The 21308-nt window shown below is 41.8% G+C and overlaps 1 protein-coding gene across 2 annotated transcripts in view; it reads right to left on the reverse strand.

Moving 5' to 3' along the window:
- The window catches only part of arid3a (AT-rich interactive domain 3A), a 40563-nt gene that overhangs the window by 14397 nt on the left and 4858 nt on the right, over positions 1-21308 (reverse strand). For both annotated transcript variants that reach the window (XM_076726323.1, XM_076726324.1), the window contains exons 2-3: positions 9432-10201; positions 9039-9321 (exon numbers count right to left, since the gene is read on the reverse strand). In XM_076726323.1, the coding sequence (XP_076582438.1) occupies positions 9039-9321; positions 9432-9772 (624 nt within the window). In that variant the 5' untranslated portion in view covers positions 9773-10201. The remainder of the gene's footprint in view (positions 1-9038; positions 9322-9431; positions 10202-21308) is intronic.

The following is a 21308-nucleotide window of genomic DNA, read 5'->3' on the forward strand; positions in this document are numbered from 1 at the left end:
GTTTAATCAAGATTCTCAGTTTGGTTTCCAAACCCAGTTAGACTGAAAACCCCAAGCTCCAAAATATATTTTAATATAAACGACTTATGTGTAAGTTTCCCTTTTATTTCTAGACACAACGATTTTCCAAACACCAGAATGCATCTCTGGAAATTCAATGATATTTAGACTTAGTAAAGACGTAGTATGGTCTAAGTCTAAGTCAGAGCCAGAAATCCAATGATCTTTGGGGACACGGTTTCTTTATGGTGTGAGAAGTTGTAAGCGAGGCCTCACTCTGCAGGGCTTTGCCAAAGAATTTTTATGCTCGGCTTCTGTCGGATATAATTGGATATACAGTATCCCCTGCCGACATGAGAAAAAGGCGAAAACCAGTTGATGAAGACAGGGCATGAAACCAGAATAAGCACTGTCCCACGCTCTACATGCACTCCATTCCTGCCCGCCATCGTCAGCTGCCGTGGCTTGTACATTTGATAAGAATCAGAAATAGCAGCCAGCTTTCCCAGGGCCCTTGAGAGTCTGATGTGTGTTGCTGTGAGTAATCTGTTGCAACCACACTACTAATGAGTAGTATCACAATGATGGATGCCCAAACTGGGCAGGGCAAAGCTGAATAGACCCAAGGCGGGGAAGTGGGTGTAACAGCAATTAAAGATCATAAGCCAACGTGTTGAAGGGGGCAACCGAATAACTGATACCACATTCAGCATCAGTTTTTTGGTCCTTCTGGTACAAGGGCTTCCGTGTTATTTCCCTGCAAGACATATCTGTGAACTTGCTTCCCCTCAGAATGGTGGAAAAGTCTGACCTAGATAACAATCTAATGAGCATTTGTGTGAAAGTTGAAGGCATTTATTCAGCGCCAGTTCAGATTCCATGATAATGTTTACGTCTGAAGGCAGACAGATGGAGACAGAGATAGAAGAGTAGCAGAAGGTTCAGGGAAAGGCCTGTAACATTCTGTAACAGTGCTCGTATTCAAACAGGACAAAGACATGTAGCTTTAGTCATGCTGCTACCCTGACCTTTTCTAGACATTACCTGGATGAGCTGTATGTGTGCGGATACATACAAACACATACAATACTGACATCAGGCAAAAACAGTCATCATTAAGAATGAGTCCACCTCCTGCTGCACACTCTACCCAAGCTGCCCTTCTACTGCAGTCTTTTCCCTTGACTTTATTGATGCATTACCACATTTCTTAACCGACTGTCAGTGAAATAGCATGAAACAATTGTCAGGACTGTGTATCCCATACAACCATGTCTTTGTGCATGTGTAGGAAATATAGTGCTAACAGAATGGGGACCTACTAAAACACTGCTCCATAACTCGTGGCCAAAAACGCCAAATGTCAAAAATGAAATTTATCAACTTTAAAATGACAATTAGAAAATTTGGCAATTACCTAAGAAAGTTGTTCCATTTCAGTCAAAACTTGGAGGCTCACATGGGAACAAAAATAAATGAACAAAACCGCCTTGACACATTTTGCTATAGTATTTGCTCCACTCATCAGACACATGCATAATTAATAATGTGGTAGCACCATTCCATTTAAGCATACCACTAAGTATGTACATTAGCAGGGCCCTGGAATTGGTGCCATTATCAACATTATTAGTTACTCATGTGGGTTTTCTTGCTACAACACGTGAAAATATCTGCAGCGGAAATGGGTCCATTATCAGTTCATATTGGTGTGAAATGAATGTCAAGAATCACTCTTTGTATCTGTAATGTCAACAGAGCCCGACAACTCAGACCTCCTGCCATGCTCACAGAATTAAGGGAGGTTTGCTATTATCATACAGACAAGACAGGGCAGCCAGAGTGTTGTCACAGGGGTCAAATGATTATGGATCAAAGCACTCATGGTGTCCTTTATGATACAATGACAGAGAAGTGTGCTCTGCTCTGCATATTGTTAGAGCTGTTGAGAGCGCAGACGGGATTCAGACCTTGAAAATATGCAGCTAAGTATCGCTATCTGTGTTTGACCTATTTCTTAATTGATTCTTTCAAGAATGAAAGCTTTCAACACAGGCTACCTTTTCAAAAGCATCTGAAGGCGACAGCACACATGCATTGCTTTTGTTCAATTGAATGCCTTCGACTGGGTCATTGTATGAAAAGATGTCACTTAGGGCTTTGCTTGCTAACAACTCCAACCTTTCAGGGGAGATCTATTTTTGTGCTTATATTGAGATACAAGGCTACAGTAAATAGTTCCTTGTGCAGGGACAAAAGGGGAAAGAAGGAGATGAACCAGCACTCATGTATTTCCTTTCGAGAGGAAGAAGAGGGATCAAGAATTAGATTCACACACAACAGTGGAAAAGACAATGTGGGATTTGTGCAACTCTCCCCGGCTCAAAATAATCATTTCCTCATTCTATATGAAGGCCAGGAGGAAGCTTGAGGGAGTAACCACACAAGCAATCAAGGAACATGCCAAAATTAAATCAATACTGTACAAAATAACACAACAGCCAAAGAAACAGACAGGACGAAAGAGCTAGCCTCAGCCTTTACGCAATCTTTGTTTACATTCCTGCTCCAACCCCCCTCTCCTCCTCCATATTGAGCCCCTGCCAATTTCCAGAATCCCCATGGCTGTACAGTTTCTGGCATCAGCTCCATGCTGCACGCTATGCGTTGGACACCACTCTAATGCTCTGCAGTGCTTCACAGTCAAAATGAGCATGTAGTACACACTCGACTTGGCAGTGGTTCAAAACCCAATGCCAACTGACTGACTTTTTCCTGCTCCCTCAGTCACACCTACCCTTTCCCCTCCCGCACTCCACCCCACAAGACATTCAGAGGTCTTCCCGTGCTGCTTTGGTCTTTTGTTTTCATGACATGAACAGGGCCCACTGACCTCTTGTTTTCTTTTTGTTAAACACAGATCGCTGCACACAGAGGAGAACATAGTAAATTAAATGAAAACTCCCCTGTGCTGATTAATTCAACCCCTGCAGACTTCAGTTAAGAAAATCCACTCCAGATGATGCATGTTACATAAGTTCAAATGGTTTGTTGCTCCGGAGTTAATGTACTCTGGAATAATGAATTAGATCCAAGCAAATGGATTGGAGAAAAAAAAAAAAAAGAAAAAAAGAGTAGTGTGAAAAATGTTGCCAGAGTGATGACTAAGTTGTGCAAAGACATAGCTTGGTAATACTTAAACATAGTTAGACATCAGTCATTCATTAATAGCAAAAAGGTCAGTGGATTTGAGGACAACATGTTGTCAGTTAAATGGATCACAAACCATTCAATGCATGATTTTGTCAATCTGTGAACTTAACTCTAAAACTCAAGGCAGCTCCTGGCAGATTTCAGTTTTGTCTTTCCAGTGCTTTCCAACTAAACAAAACTACAGCTGTGAAAATACACTTTGTATAAAATGCAAAAACAGCACAGACCAGCCTCTTCATACACTCCTAAGGCAGATCAAAGGGCCGCGACGACATCTACAGAGGAATATAAACCCTGAAAGCACTTATCAGACAGCTGTATCAGCAAAAACCTGATGGGCAATCCCAATAAGTGTCGCTCCCAATTGGCTCTCATTCGAGCTACACTTCCTGAAGTCACTAACAGCCCCCTCCCCCCACTCCCAATGAGTGTATGTGTGTGTGTGCAATTTAATGTTTAATGTCAACTCCCCTCCATTCGCCCTGATCATGGTGAGTGCCATGAATTTTTAAAGACATCCTTACTTTACTGTCCATCTGGGCTCCATCTGCCCAGCTGCTGGTGTTTAACGCAGACACAGAGACAGGAGAGGAGACTTCAAAGGCTCTGCATGGCCTCTGGACGATTTCTGGCCTCAGGAGGTTATTGTTAATAAAGGGGGCAGCGGAGTGGGGCAGTTATATGAATACACAACAGTGCATTAAAGAGACAACACATTCATGAAACCAGATTGTAATTGTACATATATGTTGTAGAGGAAGAGCTGCTCTGGAGCCAAGGAGCTAAAATGCTGCGACAGTGAGGTAACTGACAAACATGAATGGCTAAAGGTGACAAATTATCATTTGTCATGACTTTTCTCATTCCTTCATAATGTTGGGAGTCCAGCAGCTAGCCGACAAGTTTATCGAGATAGCTATTAGCTAACTGTTAGGAGGACAACATTAACAAGGACTGGTAGGCTAACTAGCAAACATAGCTTATGTAGCTAATGTAGCTTATGTGTGTAAGATGGTGGGATTTTGAGTTCTTATCAAGATCAAGACGATACAAATTCCAATGTTTCTTAATACTGCTTAATTACTTTGTGTATTTAATATATTGAAAATTTTGTATGATTAATCAAAATAAAGCACCACAGCTACATTCATTTCTAGCTAATTTTCACTGCACGAGTGGCTTCAAATTCTGGCAGCTTCTTTAAAGCCTCATTTTACACTCATTTTAAAAAATATGTACACATTTTGTCGTAGTGTTGGAAATCTATCTACCAATGCAGGTAGTTTTGAGAGGTTTTGAACATCCACCTCTTTTCTGCTGCCCCGATACAATGGAAGTAAAGGCTTTTTTTTGACTTAACATTACACATTGTCCCTCTGAAAACATTTCCAACGTTTGACTGGTGGCTGATTGGAACAGGTGCATGCAAGCCTATTGGCTGCAGGACAGCATATGAACATTAACTTTAAAAGGAGCGTAAACATTTCTCAGAAATAAAAACACAGTGGGCAATCCAAAGAGTGATATTGATATGGATATTTACAGGGGTTGTATGGGGACAGGTTGCATTGGTATCACTGAAATAACTCAGTTGAAATGGCACTCCACCAGCAAAGCAAATCAGTTTCAATTACAAAATAATCCAACAATGCTGGCATAATTTGATAACTGCAAAAATCCTTGGCCTTTATTTAATTCCGCCGCACACTGCCACAGACAGATATGACACTGCTGGCAAAGTGCCTTGAATATTTTGATTAATTCACTTAAAACCACAGTGTAATCAGACATCCTAACAGACAGCACCTCCTGGCTCGATTTAGTGTGACCTTTCAGCTGAGAGTGTGGAGAGAGGAAGGTGGCCGGGTGATCCACCAGGAATGCAGGTTGGCAGATATATCTAAGCCACACACAGCCTGGGGCGGACCTCAGCTAAAAGTGAGTTTCTGGTGCAGTTTCCTCACCTGCATGGCACCTTGGACCTAGATAGGTGTGAAGACCTCATGTTGAACCTATTCAAGGACATTCTTTCAAACCATTTCAATGGACTCATTTTGCTGGACCTGTGATTAGCCTGTTGTTGGGTTACAATCCAGCTGCTGGGATGGGTTACATTTTCTTGTTCACTTTTCTAATTGACATTTTCCCACATATTGAATCGACCTGTCCCCCTGCTCTTTATCTCATGCCCTATGTATTTATATGGAAAGGTTTAACTCAGACTGGGTCAGGAACCCTTGCTGTTGTGAACTCATAGCAACATTATGCCTGGTATTGGCTATACAAATGACATGACTCCAATCTAAGAAAGAAAAAGACAGTTCCAACTGCTGCAGGCTGATAGAGGCATGCCAGGTTTCTACTGAGGATCTGGGGTTCCTAGTGGCCACATTATCACCCTCCCTCAGGCACATTCCAACAGCCTCCACCCATCTGCCCAAAATAAACTGTACAGCCTTAACCCCTTCCTCCCCTCCCAGTGCCCTCCAAAACACTCAGCCTGCACACGATTTAACTCAAGACCACATGGAGGTCTAAGCTACGGGGTTTCACAATGCTGATCAAAGTGAGAATCACAATGTGTTTCTCTCAGACTTCAGATGAAGATTTTCTCTATTGAGTCTTCGTGACCTTTGAAGTGGAGGACTATTCATTGCATTTCATACTGTCTTCATGTAAACAGAACAAACAATATGATCATTACTGTTGTATACATGGAACGCGAAAATTAAGAATGACCAAAGTCTGCCTTACACCTTTGAACAAAAAAAAAGAAAGATTCAAATTAAGATTGAAATACAGAGCTCACCTATAGCCAGATGTAGTCTGTACCTCAAACACTGAGGCCTTATCAAGTTATTAAGGGGTAATGCTTTTACAATGTTTGATCTTTGACTTTCATGATGAACTAAATACTGGTAAAAATTGACCGCTGACTGTATGATTTCACAGTTCAGCTTGATTGTAATCTGCTGTGTAATTAAAATTAAAATTGCCCCAACTGTAGCTGCTGGATACTCACCATTAATATTTAAGATGAAAGAAGAAAGCACAATATTTGAGAGAATCGTTGTGGGTGGACCTTAAGAAGTATTTGTCTAGTGTAGCCTCAATCCCTTGTTTTGCACAATGATTGCAAGCACCATATCTTTGGCCAACTTAAGTCAAAGCTTCTGAAGTCTGTTGTATCCTATGAGAGCTCGCCAGGCATCTCAATGAATGGTATAAGGCTCCGATTATGGGTGTTTGTGTAGTTGGGTGAGAGGGCTTTTTGGATAGTTTTTCTAGCCTTGAAATCCGCATCAAACTGAATTTTTCAGGTGATTGCACAAATTCATAGTGTTACATTTGCTTCACGTACAGCCCAAGTAAGTTGTGACATCTTGTTTAGGGCTTAAACGACTCACCACTAACCACTATTACAGACATTACAATATCATTTCAACATTTTCCAATTCTTAACCTCCTGAAAAAGCAGAGAGAATGTGGAAGTTTGCACTGAAGACACATTAAAAACTGTGGTCTGTAGATTTAACTACCGTCTCTGTTTCACACGATGAGAAGAAACCACAAATGGAGGTTTCAGAAGAAAAAGAAGAAGCAGAAGAAACATGGCACACACCAAATATAAATTAAGGCTGAAATCACTGAGTTTGATTTGCATGGGGTTAGAATTATCAGGGGACAGGCTGTCTTCACCATAACAGGCCTGTCATTTTTGCCTTTCACACTGCAGACGCAGCATGTTCACAGAGGATTACAATGGCAGGCCAAAGCTGCAATTATTACTAATCACCGTAAACATCCAAGGTCAAAATTAGTCCTGTGTGAATAATGTGCCACACTAAAATCCAGGATTCACAATATTTTAAACTCTCAGCAGAAAGGAGCACGAGAGCCATGACTCCGTGCAATCAGATGTGACCATTGTTGCTCTGTTCCCTATATCATGTTAAAATGCAGAAGGTTTTAAATGACACTCTGCAGTTTGGTCTCCATGGCAGGAGCAGTTTGACGTTGTATAGGAGGGACAGACTTTGTTTTAATCAAAAATGGGTTGGGGTAACACTATCTTAACAGCCAAGATACTGGCTGTCTTGATTATGTAACTGTCGGTGGCTGACTGACATGTCATGATAAAAATGCACTGTATGTCCCACCTGATGTATGAAAACCACCAACTGTGGAGAGTATCAATTCAAGTCATTCACACAAAGCTTTACGGAGGGAGGGGTGAACTATTTAGAGAAGCAGAGTATAGGCTTAAGGGGAGTTTTATTCCAGAGGCTCTGTAATTAGAAGATATAGGCCTTAAATTACAGAATCGGTGGTTAGGTTTAAAAATGAAGCACATGCAGACTGGGTGAAATGCACTGAAGTTAATTTACCTCCAGCATACTGAAGGCATCAAGATGAGTTTCGGAAAGACAATTCCCAAACAAGTTTTCTCTTGTAAGAGTTTAGTAATCTTTGCTCAGACAAAAGACAAGCTGCCGCTCATACTGTCAACCGTGTTTTATGCTTTGAAATGTTGCTACAGGCAATGAGTGCGTTTGCATTTCAATAGTGGCTTCCATTATGTCATATACGCTCCCTTTGCATTAAAATGGTGGTTAGGTATATGCAACACTCCCAGTGAATCAGCCTTAGTCTCAGAGCAGAGACATGTTTACAGGTTTTCACTGACAGAGAGATTCAATACAGGATATTAAAAATGCTGCTCGGTGTCCCTGCTTTACATTTGACAGACACATTCTTACTATCTCTAAAAGACTAGAATTTTGAAAGTACATCGAAATGGCATGAGAAGGCCGCAAATTTGACCAGTAATTATCTTTTTCTTTTATGACATAAATAACTGCCAGAAAAAGCCACTCCTCCTCTCAAAGGCTTGTAACGCATCTTTTAGAAGTCTACTGTAATGATCCAATTTCCCCTTATTTTATAGTGTACTAATGGCAGGGAACAAACTAATTAGTAGAACTGTCCATGTACACGATGGGATGGCATTACCTTGTGTAGCACATATGGCAAAAAATGCAAAGAAATTCTGTGTTAAACAAGTGATTTTTTTTTTCATCATAGGTCATCATCAATGGTGAGCGGATTTAACATCTCTATCCAGTCTCTCGACAGCAGCCCTCCATCTTAGCTGTTGACAGACTTAAATCTCTTCATGTAAACAGCCCGTCTTATTCTACTGGGGCCTCCCTCATAATATCCAGCCCACTAGCATGTTTACAGTAAACGCCAGCATGGTCAAGCTGTTAAAATGCACTCTAGACCAGCCCCTTCCTCCCCTCCCACTGCCCTCAGCTTCTCCTCCTCAGCTCAGTCCTATTCATGAAAGGAAACTGCTCTTTTTCTTTCTTTTTTTTTTACTCTTTGGCCACATTAGTTAGCAAATGTCAAATCTCACAAAGCTGCTCCACCTGAAACACCGATTGTTTAGACCAGAACCTTGAACAGATAAACCCGAGCAGAATGTCAGGTGGCAAAGACAAACTTAGAAGCCTCAGCTTAGGGTTTTATCAACATTTGGCCAGTGGCAGGTGTTAATTTCCCACCCTGGTCAGATTACTTCATGTGCAGCTGAGAAAGTGACATGATGTGAGGAATGCGAAGTCCAGATGTGGCTCACTGGTAAACAACCAACACATGTGTTGAACAGCACAATGACAACATGATCAACCAACAGTTAAAACAGCAACAGTCAAAGCTGTACAATAAACCTCCAGTGGCAAAGTTCATTTACATGTAGCTGTCCTGCATTCAGTTAGGTCACAGAGCCAGGAGGCAATACAGGAAACACAAAGACATCCTACCTGTCTGAACTGCTCCTCATAGGTCCATTCTCCATGGTCTTGGCCGCCCAGATGGCTGTGTGTGGTGTGGGGAGGCAGGATGGATACGCGGGGCTCGTGATCCACACTGGGACGGGCCTTCAGCAGCTGAGAGTGGGGGTGGAGTTGACGATGGGGGAGCAGGAGGATGCCTTTCCCAGGAGCCACAGCCTCGTGGCCTGTTGGGAGACCCTCCTCCGCCAGGTCGTCGTCAAAGTCTTCTTCCATCTCGCCTTCAAAGTCTTCCTCGTCCCATTTCTGTTTGCTGTGTGTATCAAAGGCAGAATATTGTTAAAGGATGTGCACCAGTGAAGACCACCATGGGCATTGATGACATGTTTTAGGGCAATCTGGCCAAAGAAATTCAGGACTTACATCTGCTCCTCCTCATCTGACCCCATCATGTCCTTGTAAGGCTCCTCCCCTTCATCATTGTCATCATCTTCCCTTTCGTCCTCGCCGCCGCTGCTGTGCTCTGACATGGGGCTGTCTGAAACCCTCTGCAGCCCGGCCGCCACGGCACGCATAGCAGCTAGTGCTGCCATCTGGGCCTGCTCCGCCTCAGGGGCTGGGCTCCCCATGGGCTCATCCCCTCCTCCTCCACCTGTGCGGATCTGAGTATGTTGGGTGGTGGCTTGCTGCTGTAGCTGCTGCTCCATCAGCAGCTTGGCCCTCTGCTGCCTGTGCAGGTTCTCCATGACAGCCTGCAGCTTCATCTCCGGGGCAAGTGGCACAGTGTTCAGCTGCCTTCCTTCCCCTCCCTCCCCCACTGAAGGAGCACCAATCTGGGGACGATGGCCGATCCTTCTGCCCAGGGATAGCAATCGCCAACCGTGCCTGTGGTGAAGCGGCTAGCAGTTGGCTGGTGGTTTGGAGGTTCTGGTTATGTGGAAATGTGGGTCCTTGAGGAGAAGTGGAAGGAGGAGGAGGAAGAGGAGGGGGGTCGGTCAGAGCTCTGAGACATGCAGTCAGTGGTCAGCTGCCGTTCTGGAGACAGAGGCCTCTCTCTAGTCTCAATGTTTTTTTCCCTGCAGTTTGGGGAAAACCAGAGTCGGCAGCAGAGCTGAGTTGCAAAGTGTTCAATGAGGCACAAGTAGCGGATGAGAAGGTAGGAGTACAGGGGTGAGCTGTCAGACTACAAAGACCTGAGGGAAAGAAAAAAAAGAGAGTGTCAGACTGCTACTTCCCCACTGTCTGCAAATACCAGTACCTGCAGTGTTTGTTGTGACAAAGCCTCACAATTGTTAAACAACTTTCTAGCTTGTATCAGATCAGTTGAAAATGTCTTAACTTTCCATTCATTGACCTTTGACTGAACTGGACATCATCAGCATGTTCTCCTCTTATTTGATACTGTTCTGATAAATCCATAGGCTTGTTTTTGTACATGCTGTAATGCTGTTGCTGCTATTGCATTGGATTTTTTGTATTGTAACTCCCTTAACATAAAAACAGCTAAAGAGCTAAACAATGCTAATGGATGATATGGCAAGAAAAAGTCCAATTTATTACTTGAGAAATGATCACCTTCAGATCCATGACTACCTGACTGCAGTTTTGTCAACCTTTTGTGAGTTGCAGAAGAGCAGAAATCTACAGCAATGACTGCAGAGCCACTCAGTCAAGTCATATCACAACTTCAGAATTTTCATTTCACACTCAAAAATGACAAATTCAGTCTGAACTCGATGTGAAGCACGAATACGCAGTCACTGAGTTCATGTCTGTTGTGCAACATTACTCACACAAACAGACCAGACAGGCTGCCCACACAGGACAAAATGTTTTGGCCTCAACAACAAGAGGAAGTGGAATCACAGGAAGAACCGTCACTTTCTTCACCTGGTTGGCTCAAAGCCAAGATGAATTTCAGTCCACCAGCAAAATTCAACAGTGTCAGTCAACAGTGCGTTGTGTTTCCCCCTCATTGAAATGTTTTACTGCAAGAGAGAGACCCAGTGGGGAGTTTTTGTGCAACTTCTGTGGGTGGTAATGCTTCTCCTACATACCTGCTCCCAAAATTGCTTAGGTATGCAAAGCAGTCTTTGTTATAAGCAGTGAGCTTCAACATTCTGGTACCCATAGTGTCTGTTCCCGATAGTCAACTGGTCAAAAACAACAGTAATGCCACCGATACCCTCGAGAGAGAGAGAGAGAGTAACAGTTTATCCTGTCCACTCTCCGTTTCCTCAGAACTTGTTCTAAATGTTAAGTCTTGGTCTTGGGAGGCTGTGGCTCAGATCAGTCAGGCAGAGATAAGAGCTGCACGCCAAGTTAACAGCACGTGGGGAAGTAAATTTCAAATGCAGGTGCTGGACATGTTGAACTACGTGTCATGACAGGAGGCAGTGTTGACTGTACACCACCACTCATTCGGCTACAATGACTAATACATGAAGCGACCTCCGCAACCACCACCTGCCCTGATCTTTTACTACTACTACTTTTAAAACGTCAGGTTTTGCATTGTTCTTCTTCACTGAACACACTCTGGATGAAAGCATGAATGACGCTTTAGAGTTACAGTTTAATTTGTGTCACTATTACAAACACCCTGCACTGCTATTTTGGTTTTAGGTTCGCTGAAAGACAACACTTTGCAACAGTGTTCAGTAACACCTAAATTGTGATACTGCAAAAGCATATAGTCAGAAGACTCCACAAGCTCTTTCTATCTTTGTTCCCCTGTCACATGTCTTGTACATCTGATTATTTTACAGGAAAGGTGGAGAAACTTGTCTCATCTATCATCTGACCGTTTCTGTCTCTGACTCTTGCACTGATAGCTGATGTTTGTCATCATTACACACTGAGCACATTCATAAAAAAAACTTAAATTAAAAAAAAGCTAGTGTTTCACACACATTTTTATTAATGTCAGAGTGCAAAAAGCCGCAGTGCAACATTATCACGTTATCATGAGTCATGCAATCCTAAAATGTCCATCACATAAATCAGCCGCCCCTCAAGGCAAAATGAAGAAACCAGTTATTGCATACACTCAGGCATGCAAACCTGTCTAAAATGTGGCCATCACAGTAATACTTGTCCACAATACTCATCACACCGCAATGATGACATAACCAGCAGTGGTCATATGTTCTAGGGAGGGTTATTTTTCTCCTGCACACGCCTCATGCGGCTCTAAGAAAATCATACCAGCGTATTATGCATATAATAGTGTAATTAGGGTGTAGGCACACTCTGAAGACAACAGGAGCATAAACGATTCATATTTGTAACGTCCAAGGTCTCTCCTAAAGGGGAAGAGTGAAAATAAGTTCTGCTCCATTACCAGGGAAATGGACTGTTTTCCATATCTTGTTGAGCCTCGCCCCATCCTTGCTTGTGAATGACTTTTGAGGATGCCCCTTTCATACCCAATCACGATACTAACACCTGTCACAGAACCTGTTAACCTGTGGAATATTCCAGGTGTTTTTGGAGCATTCCACAACCCTTTTGTTGCCCCTGTCCAAACTTGCTTGTGCATTAAATTCAGGATGAATAAGGATTTACTTATTTTTTTTGGAAGTCAGAGACAACATTCACAAACATCCTGGCTGTCCATGTTATTCTGGAAGCAGACATTCCGGCCAAGATGTGTTTCTCAAGCAGCCAGTACGACAATACGAAATACAAATGGAAAAGAAGAACAAACTAGAATCAGAATCAGCTTTTAACGGCCAAGTACTGTATAAATACAAGGAATATGACTCCAGTTTTATGTTGATCTCATGACGATTGAAAAAGACCTACAGCTAAAAACAAGAACAACAAATGACAAAGTACAATGTCTATATATAAGTTAAGTGTTCCTGTAAGTATCACAAGTGACACATAAGATGTGTTAATGCACCTTTCCACATTGGTTCCACAGCCCTTGCATTTACAAGACACATGTTTGCTCAGCTGTTTTGCAAGAAACATCAAAGAAAAGCTGAGTAACTTCTTAAAACGTGCAACCACAGTTTATGCATCTGTGGTCAGCAACAATCAATCATAATGCAGAGGGGCGACATGGGCCGACTGAGCCACAATAGCAAGTTTGAAGAAAAACAAGACAAACGCCCTCAGTCTAACTAAACACACACCCAGCAGCAGTGCACACACAGCTGACACCCTGCGGCTCCTCACTTAAACTGGTCAGATGCCAGAGACACAAAATGGACTTTAAAACCACAAGCTTCTGCCACTACAGCAAAGAGTCTTCAAGATGTTTAATAAAATGCAACACATCGACAGAATCAGCAGAACTCTATCAAGCAGCAGTCAATAATGAACCACAGCATGCACAGGACACCCAATGCTATGGCTGTACGTTAGAGAAATGTTGCGCGAAGAAATAAGAGCTGTGAAACTTGGGTTTCTACAGAGGGTGAAGGAAGTGACAACTGACGGAGCAGATGCGGCGAGGCAGCCGACAGATATTCAATATTGATTCATTGCATTCTTTAAGGGCGATACGGGCACAACTGAACGCCTGCAGTTGTCAGATGGAGAATGGCACCAGTATAAGCAGGATTAAAACATCTTACCTTACAGGATCTGGTTTTACTGAGACAACCTGTCTCTGTTCTACATAACTACAGAAACAAAGCAAAACAAAACATGACAGAGGGGTCAAAGCGGAACGACGTGAAGAACGACTGATGGCACCTCTGGAGAATCCATTTACTGTATTTTGCATTAAGTGACTTAGGCAAATTCACGTCAGAACAACCCATACATGTTTGTATGTGCACACTACAATATTTACAAAACCCATTACTCAACATGTCAAGTAGCCACACTTTGAACCCGTGTGCAAATAAGCCCAATATCTAGTGTTCACTCCATGTTTGGGCCTAAAACAATACTTCCTGTGATACCATCCCTCTTGCAGTGTGTCATATATGTAATTTCAAAGACAGAAGTGATTACAACAAAGCTCTTCTGTTGACTCTTCCTGTGCAGAGGGAAGCAGAAGTGGTCGCTTTGTTTCATGCCACTGTTCATCACAGGCATCATGATTTCCTACATGCTAGATGGTGCAAATTGCATTGCGCCACAACACATGTTCCCCATGCTTCCCCAAACGACGAGGCAGGTTTGATGCATATTAAACCTTTCATAACCCCAACTCCAAAAAGCCTGGATGCTATTTAAAACATAAATAAAACAGAATGTGATAATCAAACAGTACAAAGACAATAAATTCTGTTTTACCTCATCAACCTCATACATTTTGTAAATATCTGCTTATTCTGAATTTGATGCAGCAACATGTTTCAAACAAGTTGGGACAGGAGCAACAGAAGAGAAATGCTCCAAAAACACCTGTTTGGATCATTTCATAGGTAAACAGGTTCATTGGTAACAGGTGATAGTATCATGATTGGGTATGAAAGGAGCATCCTGGAAAGGCTCAGTCGCCCACAAGCAAGGATGGAGCAAGGTTCACCACTTTGTGAACACAAGACTGTATAAGGGAGATTAACACATGGGCTCAGACACTCTTTGTAAAACCATTGTCGGCAAACTGTTTTTGCATTTTTTACATTTAACACAGCGCCCAAACTTCTCTTGAATCAGGGTTGTATATATGACAGCGGTAATGGTCGTGGAATGATGAGAATACATGGAAACACAGTACTTGATGTACTGTGTCTCTGTATGAGCTAAAGACAGATCAGCTGTGCATGCCCGATCAGTAATAATAGCTCCAGCATTGATCCATTTGTCTGGTTGTTCGCAATCTGCAGGTTTTATTTCACTCCACTACACAGCAGGTGACCTCACCTCTCAACACACCTCAAACAAACACCTTATGCTTGTGCTCCACAGGGCTGGGTGATATGGCCCTAAGAGAGTATCACACATCATTTCTGCCATAACGATAGTTTGGACAATATGACAAATTACTGAAAAACATTTTCAGCTCACAATCGCTGTGAGCTCTCCTTGCTGCTTTTGCCGCTCTTTGTACTCACCTCTGGTTGAGGTGGTGAAGTAAGTTTGTTGCACTGCCCCCTCTTCTTACAGTCACTTCTTACATATTACCGTGGTTTGTTGTACATCTAATCTCTTGTAACCAAACCACTTCCACATCACTGTAGTTGCTCCCTTTTCGGAACTAACTCCTCCACTGTGAAGCCTTTAGCAATGTTACATTCACTTTCAGCCATGCTTGTTGTTTCTGTGTGTCAAGGATTGACGTCATTACAACAACATGTCGGAATATTGCCATAATCATGATATGAATCTTAGTTTCATATCAAAAATGATACCTATATGACCATAAGTGATATAATGTGGCACGTCCCTAATGCTCAATAAAAATGAGCAACAAGTGAACATGAACAATTCACTCCTCACATGTCAACGCTCAGTCTCCTGGTCCTATCACCTGGTGTTGTGCAGCTGCAAATAAATCCAGAATGTTGTCACCTTTTCCAGATGTTTTCCCCAAAATTACATCTTTTTTTAAATTATTTCTAAAAACCTGAATGGTTCTCATAGCATTGGTTCTCCATAATGGAGGAACAGAGCTCTACTGCTTTATATTGCAATCAACAAGCCAGATTTCTACATGTAGCTGGGGCAAAAACAATACTTTAGGAAGTTGGTATCTTTTTTTGGGTGCAACTCTGTTGTGAAAACTGGCTGGAGGTTGCCTAGTATCTCATGCCTACACATTGTGAATAACCAGACCTTGACTAGAGTGATAAAGCATTCAATATCTAAAGCATAACTTAGTCTCAGTGGTCCAGGATTAAAGCGCCTTAAAACCCCCTGCTGTGGTGCTTTTATACTGTAGCCAGTGTGGGAAATCACCATTGTACTTTACATTATCAACCCATTGGGTCAGTAACCAGCCATTATATGGAAAACCTGCTTTGTTCAAAAACTGCTGCACAGTTGCTGAATTCTGAGCAGGAGTTGCTACAATGGCCAGGGAGTAAACAGGTTTCATGTCCTGTCCGTAGCCCTTTTTCTGTCAGACAAACTAAATTACAGCAACCTACTTGCCTCTTGGCTTTGTTCCATCATTCAGTAACATTTACCATATGTAACTAGCAAGGGTAAAGGCCATTTGCCAGCTCGGGCCCCATGAAACCAGTTTTATTTTTCCCAAATTCCATGTTTTCTCATAAATCTTGTATGCATTTTAAGAGCAAAAGGCTATTTTCTTGAGAGTCTTTATGTAAAAAATACAGCAAAAAGCAATGTTTGCTTAAATGTGTCCCATTTCTGTTTGCCATGAACTGCCTTCCCTCAACACTTCCTGCTCGTCTGTTTGCTGTCTGACATTCTGTCTTCCTCTGATGTTCATAATTTCTCTGGAATTTACATTTAACAGTTTACATTTGCATTTTATGAGTAGGGACATGACTGGAACTTGGAGAATCCAATTCAAGCATCCACTCTGCCTGCACCTTGTCTTTGTGCAATACACCCAGGACTAACGCTGATCAACACATCGAATTGTCATCGTCATTGTGATATGAATTAAGGGTTTATTTCAACCAAACCAGATGGAACAGTAAAAAGACTATTCAAGATGGTTTTGGTGGGTTTAATTTTATTTCTGTTGTGTCTGAATGAAATGTGTTTTACAATAAGTTAACAAGGCAATAAAGCTTGTCTTAGTTGAGACGTACAGTTGTATTTTTCTGCAGTTTGAACCAAGATGGCGAATCTCCTTACTGCTTTCATGATTGCCATGTGCATTACATATTCATTCTTTGCATTCTTCTACCTTTCACCATAAAAGCCTTAGACATATACAATGCGTACCAGCGGAAGATCAAACTCACTCAGAACAGTAAACTCACTTTCAATAGGTAGAAGAATATTTCCTTTCTTGATATTTTCTAAGTTTATTTTGTTCATTTATTAGATGAATATACATACATACATATCGCCAAATCCAATTGCAAGTCATAATATCTTCACAATATTGAACAATGTTATCACACATCATATTTTCCTCAATTGTGCAGGCCTACTCCGGATTTCTGTTCTGTATGCTGCAGTGACCTCTGACCTCACAGAGTGGGCAGGGGGGGACAAGAGACTAGACTTTTTACCCTCAGGAAGTATAGAAATGATCACATAGTGCAATAAAAGCTTTATACAATTACAATCCCTGAAAATGCACAGCTGACTCTGTAAGACCCTTAGGGCTTATTTAACACCTTAATTGGCTAAAGGGAGGCGGGCCTGCTGCAATAGGTGGCAGGGGACCCATGTGGGGGTGGGGAGGAGCCACCGGGACAGAAACTTTGAGAGGTGGCTGACTGAGGGATAAAGTAGAAACGATGAGAGCTAATGGGTTAAGCTGCTTTTTTTTCAAACCCACATTTTAGAGGTGGAAGATTGCAAGATCTGAGCAAACAGGGCAGAGTGATAAGAACGAGAGCTAAGGGTCTAATTCCAACGAGATAAAGAGACCCACACCGCCTCACATATGTACATATGTACATATAAAACTGGCTGTTCGCATAGGCATGAAGCCTGTAAAATCTAGCACTAAATCCTTCTACTACCACGAGCGTGAGGGAATTCGTCTGAGGCCTTTTTGCAAGGAAACACTGACAAATGTGCACATGGTGCCTCCAACATGACTGCTACAAAGTAATTCTGACAGTGCAGTAAAAGGTGCTTAAGTTCTCATAAAGCAACAGACACAAACACCAGTCCTCAGTCAGTAGTTTTGATTTCATGTGCCAACCTCAGAGCAGATACATATCTTGCATTTCTGCATTTGGAATAAAAGTCTTCACTTCCTTTCATGTAGCAAAAGAGCAAACCATCTTCTTTGCCTGATAAAGCCATGCAGTTTGAGATGAACTGGGTGAGGTCCTCATTAGACTTCAAAGAGGATATTGAAATGAACTTCTCTCTGCTCTGCTTGACTGGAAAATCAGAGAGAACTGGATTCTTACAGTGGCAGTCCACAAGATTTATGATTTTCGTCTCCATCTCCTGTTAAGCGCTCCTGTTTCAGCTCTTCAGCTGCTAAAGTTCACATGTAAATCAGTGTGGGTGATACTACACTACAACTTGGACTTTCTGTTAATGCAGTTTGTCTGCGCTGTACTTTCTTTATCAAATTAGCTATCGTGTTCATGCTCATGCTACACCTGTTTTGAATAAAAGACTCCAACCTGACTTGTAGTCAGATGATTCATGTCATAACGAGCTTCAGTGTACAGAGTATGTGTGTGTAAGTGTCAGGTTCTCTGTCAGTAGTGAAACAAGCTTTGTACTGATGTTATCAACACAAACATTCTTGGACAAATATGACACTTCTCTGTTGGCTTCTGACCATGGTAGCTCCAGAAAGCTTTTTCAATCTGTCTCTATTGTTTGATACTGACATTAACTTTTCAATGTCATCCAATCCTGCCACCTGAATACACAGTCAGTTTCATACATCAAAATGCAATTTGCAGCATAACACAACTAAACAACTGAAAAATGATCATGCCTACAAACATAGTTATCCTTCCCCTTTCTTAAGATTTCCTTACTAGTTTTGCACTTTATTTACAGTGATAGTAAAATAAAAGACAGTCAAGACGTCAGTGGCACACAACCACACCTCTCCTGCTCCAAACTCTTTATGGGAATAGGTCAATTTTTGTCAGTTCTGATTAGGGGGAAATAAAAGTATATCTTTAACAGAAAAACTTAGCTTCTAGCTTCTGGGTTGTTTGGTCAACACAAAACTTTTTTTTTTTTTTTTGCTACAGCTTTGAGCTCTTCCTCACAGCTGAAATCAAGCTGGGTAGGTGACTTTTTTTCTTTTTTCCGTGAAGAGGCCACTAATAAACCTAAAGGGACACTTTAAACAGTGCAAGGTGTGAATGGTATGTGTCTAATGCCATGTTGTGCATCAGGCAACCAACCACACATAGTCCAACCACATTTAGTCAAGAGCTGAAGAGCCTGGTCTATGATTAACAGAGAAGACCTTGATCGAAAACCTAAATGCTTCTTAGATTGAAATGGTAAATAAAAGTGCACAGAACTGAATAAAAAGCCTTCACAGTCTGGGTAAGAATTAATAAATAGTGAAAGAATTCTGGTTGCAACACACTGGTCGTAACATAGAAGTATTATAGTTTTTTTAAAAATGAAAAATATTAAGATTTACTCAACTTCAAGTTAAATTTCACTTAATTTCCATGCAACAATATTTTATATCTATTGCATTTTGCTAATTATTTAATATTGACAGATTCATTTTATATCAAGTGTTAGATTGATTCATTTTCAAGTGTTGTTCATTTTTATAGCACAGGGTCTTGTAAACACTGTTAAGCATTTAAAGAAGTTACACAGTAACTGCAAAGGGAGTAGCCAAACAGCAGCCTTTCATGATACTCTCTACATTACAAAAAAAAGCATAAAAACAAGAAGTTGGTCAGTGGCGCTGGTCTTGATTATGAGTCCCTCTCTCACATTCCTTGCAGTATTACCTCGCAAGGCAATAACACAGGCTCCATTGAGCCCCATTGCACCAACAACAAGATCATTGAGGAAGTGTCGCGCAGGCTCGTCACGCACTTTCCACTGACCTCTTCCAGTGAGCCGAAGCAACACAGCGAGCCAAATCTGATTAGCCCCAGCTATGCCATAATTTGAGTGGGCATACAGCAAAAATAATCCAGTGTTCCACATCTCAGCAGTGAAATCTGTGGCCATCTATCAAGCAACAGGAGCCAGCTGTGCTGGCGAGCAAGACTCAAAGTGATTTGAGCTGATGTTACAGAGCCTGAAGTTCACCCTAATAAATACAAAAAGGTATGGACTCAAACGGAAAGATGGTGGAAAGAAAGAAAAATGTCCCGTCTCTTTGCTGGAAAACTCACATTTCATGTAAGTGTTTGACTGATCTTATTCTTTAGAACAAGTGCAAAATTAGGGAAAGCTCCTTCTACTAATTAGATTATTCATGTGAACACTTGTGGGATAAAAAACTAAAATTTTAATGTTGGATACTGGCACATCATATCAGCAGTAAGCGATGATCAGTATCACCTTGTAAAACCCCACACTCCTCTACGTCTTTATTCTTGAGTAAAAGGGGTCAAGTGGAACAAAACCTTCCCATGTGGGATGAAAAGATCATATTTTCATATATGTTTGAAAGTGCTATTTGAAGTGCTATTTGAAGACAGAAGAGCACACAGGCAATGCACAGAAAATGTTTTTTACTCTGCTGCGTAGAAGGACTTCCTCTACCCACAGGAAAAGTCATCAGATGAATCGCTAGAATGAAAAAAAAAAATGTCTCTGCTGATTCAGCTGCATTTATGTCCGCCACCTCACGGGTGGATATTGACCTCGCCATGTTACAACCTCACCTACAGCTTCACGTGGAGAGTGTAGTAGCATGAGAGCAAACATAAATCTCATGTGATGACAGCTCTAGTGGAGAGACACAGGCCCTTCTGAAGGAAGCAAACACTGTCACTACTGAAGGAAAACAACCGCTCTTTGTGTCACTTCATGTCTCACTCTGATATGGTTGAAATTTTATTCCAGCTCTTTTGCATTCGTTTTTCCTTTTGTTCTTTGCACTTCAACCACAAGTTTGAGCAGCACTTTTCTGAGACACTCTCGGCACAATTTGAGCAATTAAAGCTTGCGTTGAGTGCAGGCCTATAGCAATTGCTTACATTTGTTTCGTATGTCTATCATTACTCAATTCCATGGCTTCCTTTCAGTGTGACGAGTTTTACCAGAAAAAAACACGATGATTGTGTCGGGGAAACAAACTTCCTGAAATATAACACTCCTTTAACACTACTCTAGTATCGTACAGCGTAGCAATAAATCTGTGCTCTTGTCGTGCTTAGTGTGAGCTGAAGAGAGAACCCAACAAGTCAAATTCCTCATGTGTGTTAGCTGACTTTGCCATAAAAACTTTGAGAGATTCAGGCGACAGGCTGCATGTTGCTGCTCGCAAAGTTCAATGCACTGCTATTGTAACTCTAGACTGACGGTATGATGATAGTTCCTCTAGTGCGGGAGAGGTGGGGTAGGGGGTTTGCATTTTCATTGAATGGCATGAACGTCCCAAACTGGATTAACGTGTTGGTTTTATATGGTGACTGCGCAGTCACGTCATGGCATTGTGATCTTTAACAATCAAGTCCATTGTCTGCAGAGAGGCGATGGACGAGTGGAAATCTTAGATAAAAGAGCTCTCTGCATTGTACGGGGAGACATCCAGAACAAAAATTATCACCTCTGTGC

The sequence above is a fragment of the Chaetodon auriga genome, chromosome 3 (assembly GCF_051107435.1).
Source record: "Chaetodon auriga isolate fChaAug3 chromosome 3, fChaAug3.hap1, whole genome shotgun sequence".
Classification (NCBI taxonomy): Eukaryota; Metazoa; Chordata; class Actinopteri; order Chaetodontiformes; family Chaetodontidae; genus Chaetodon; species Chaetodon auriga.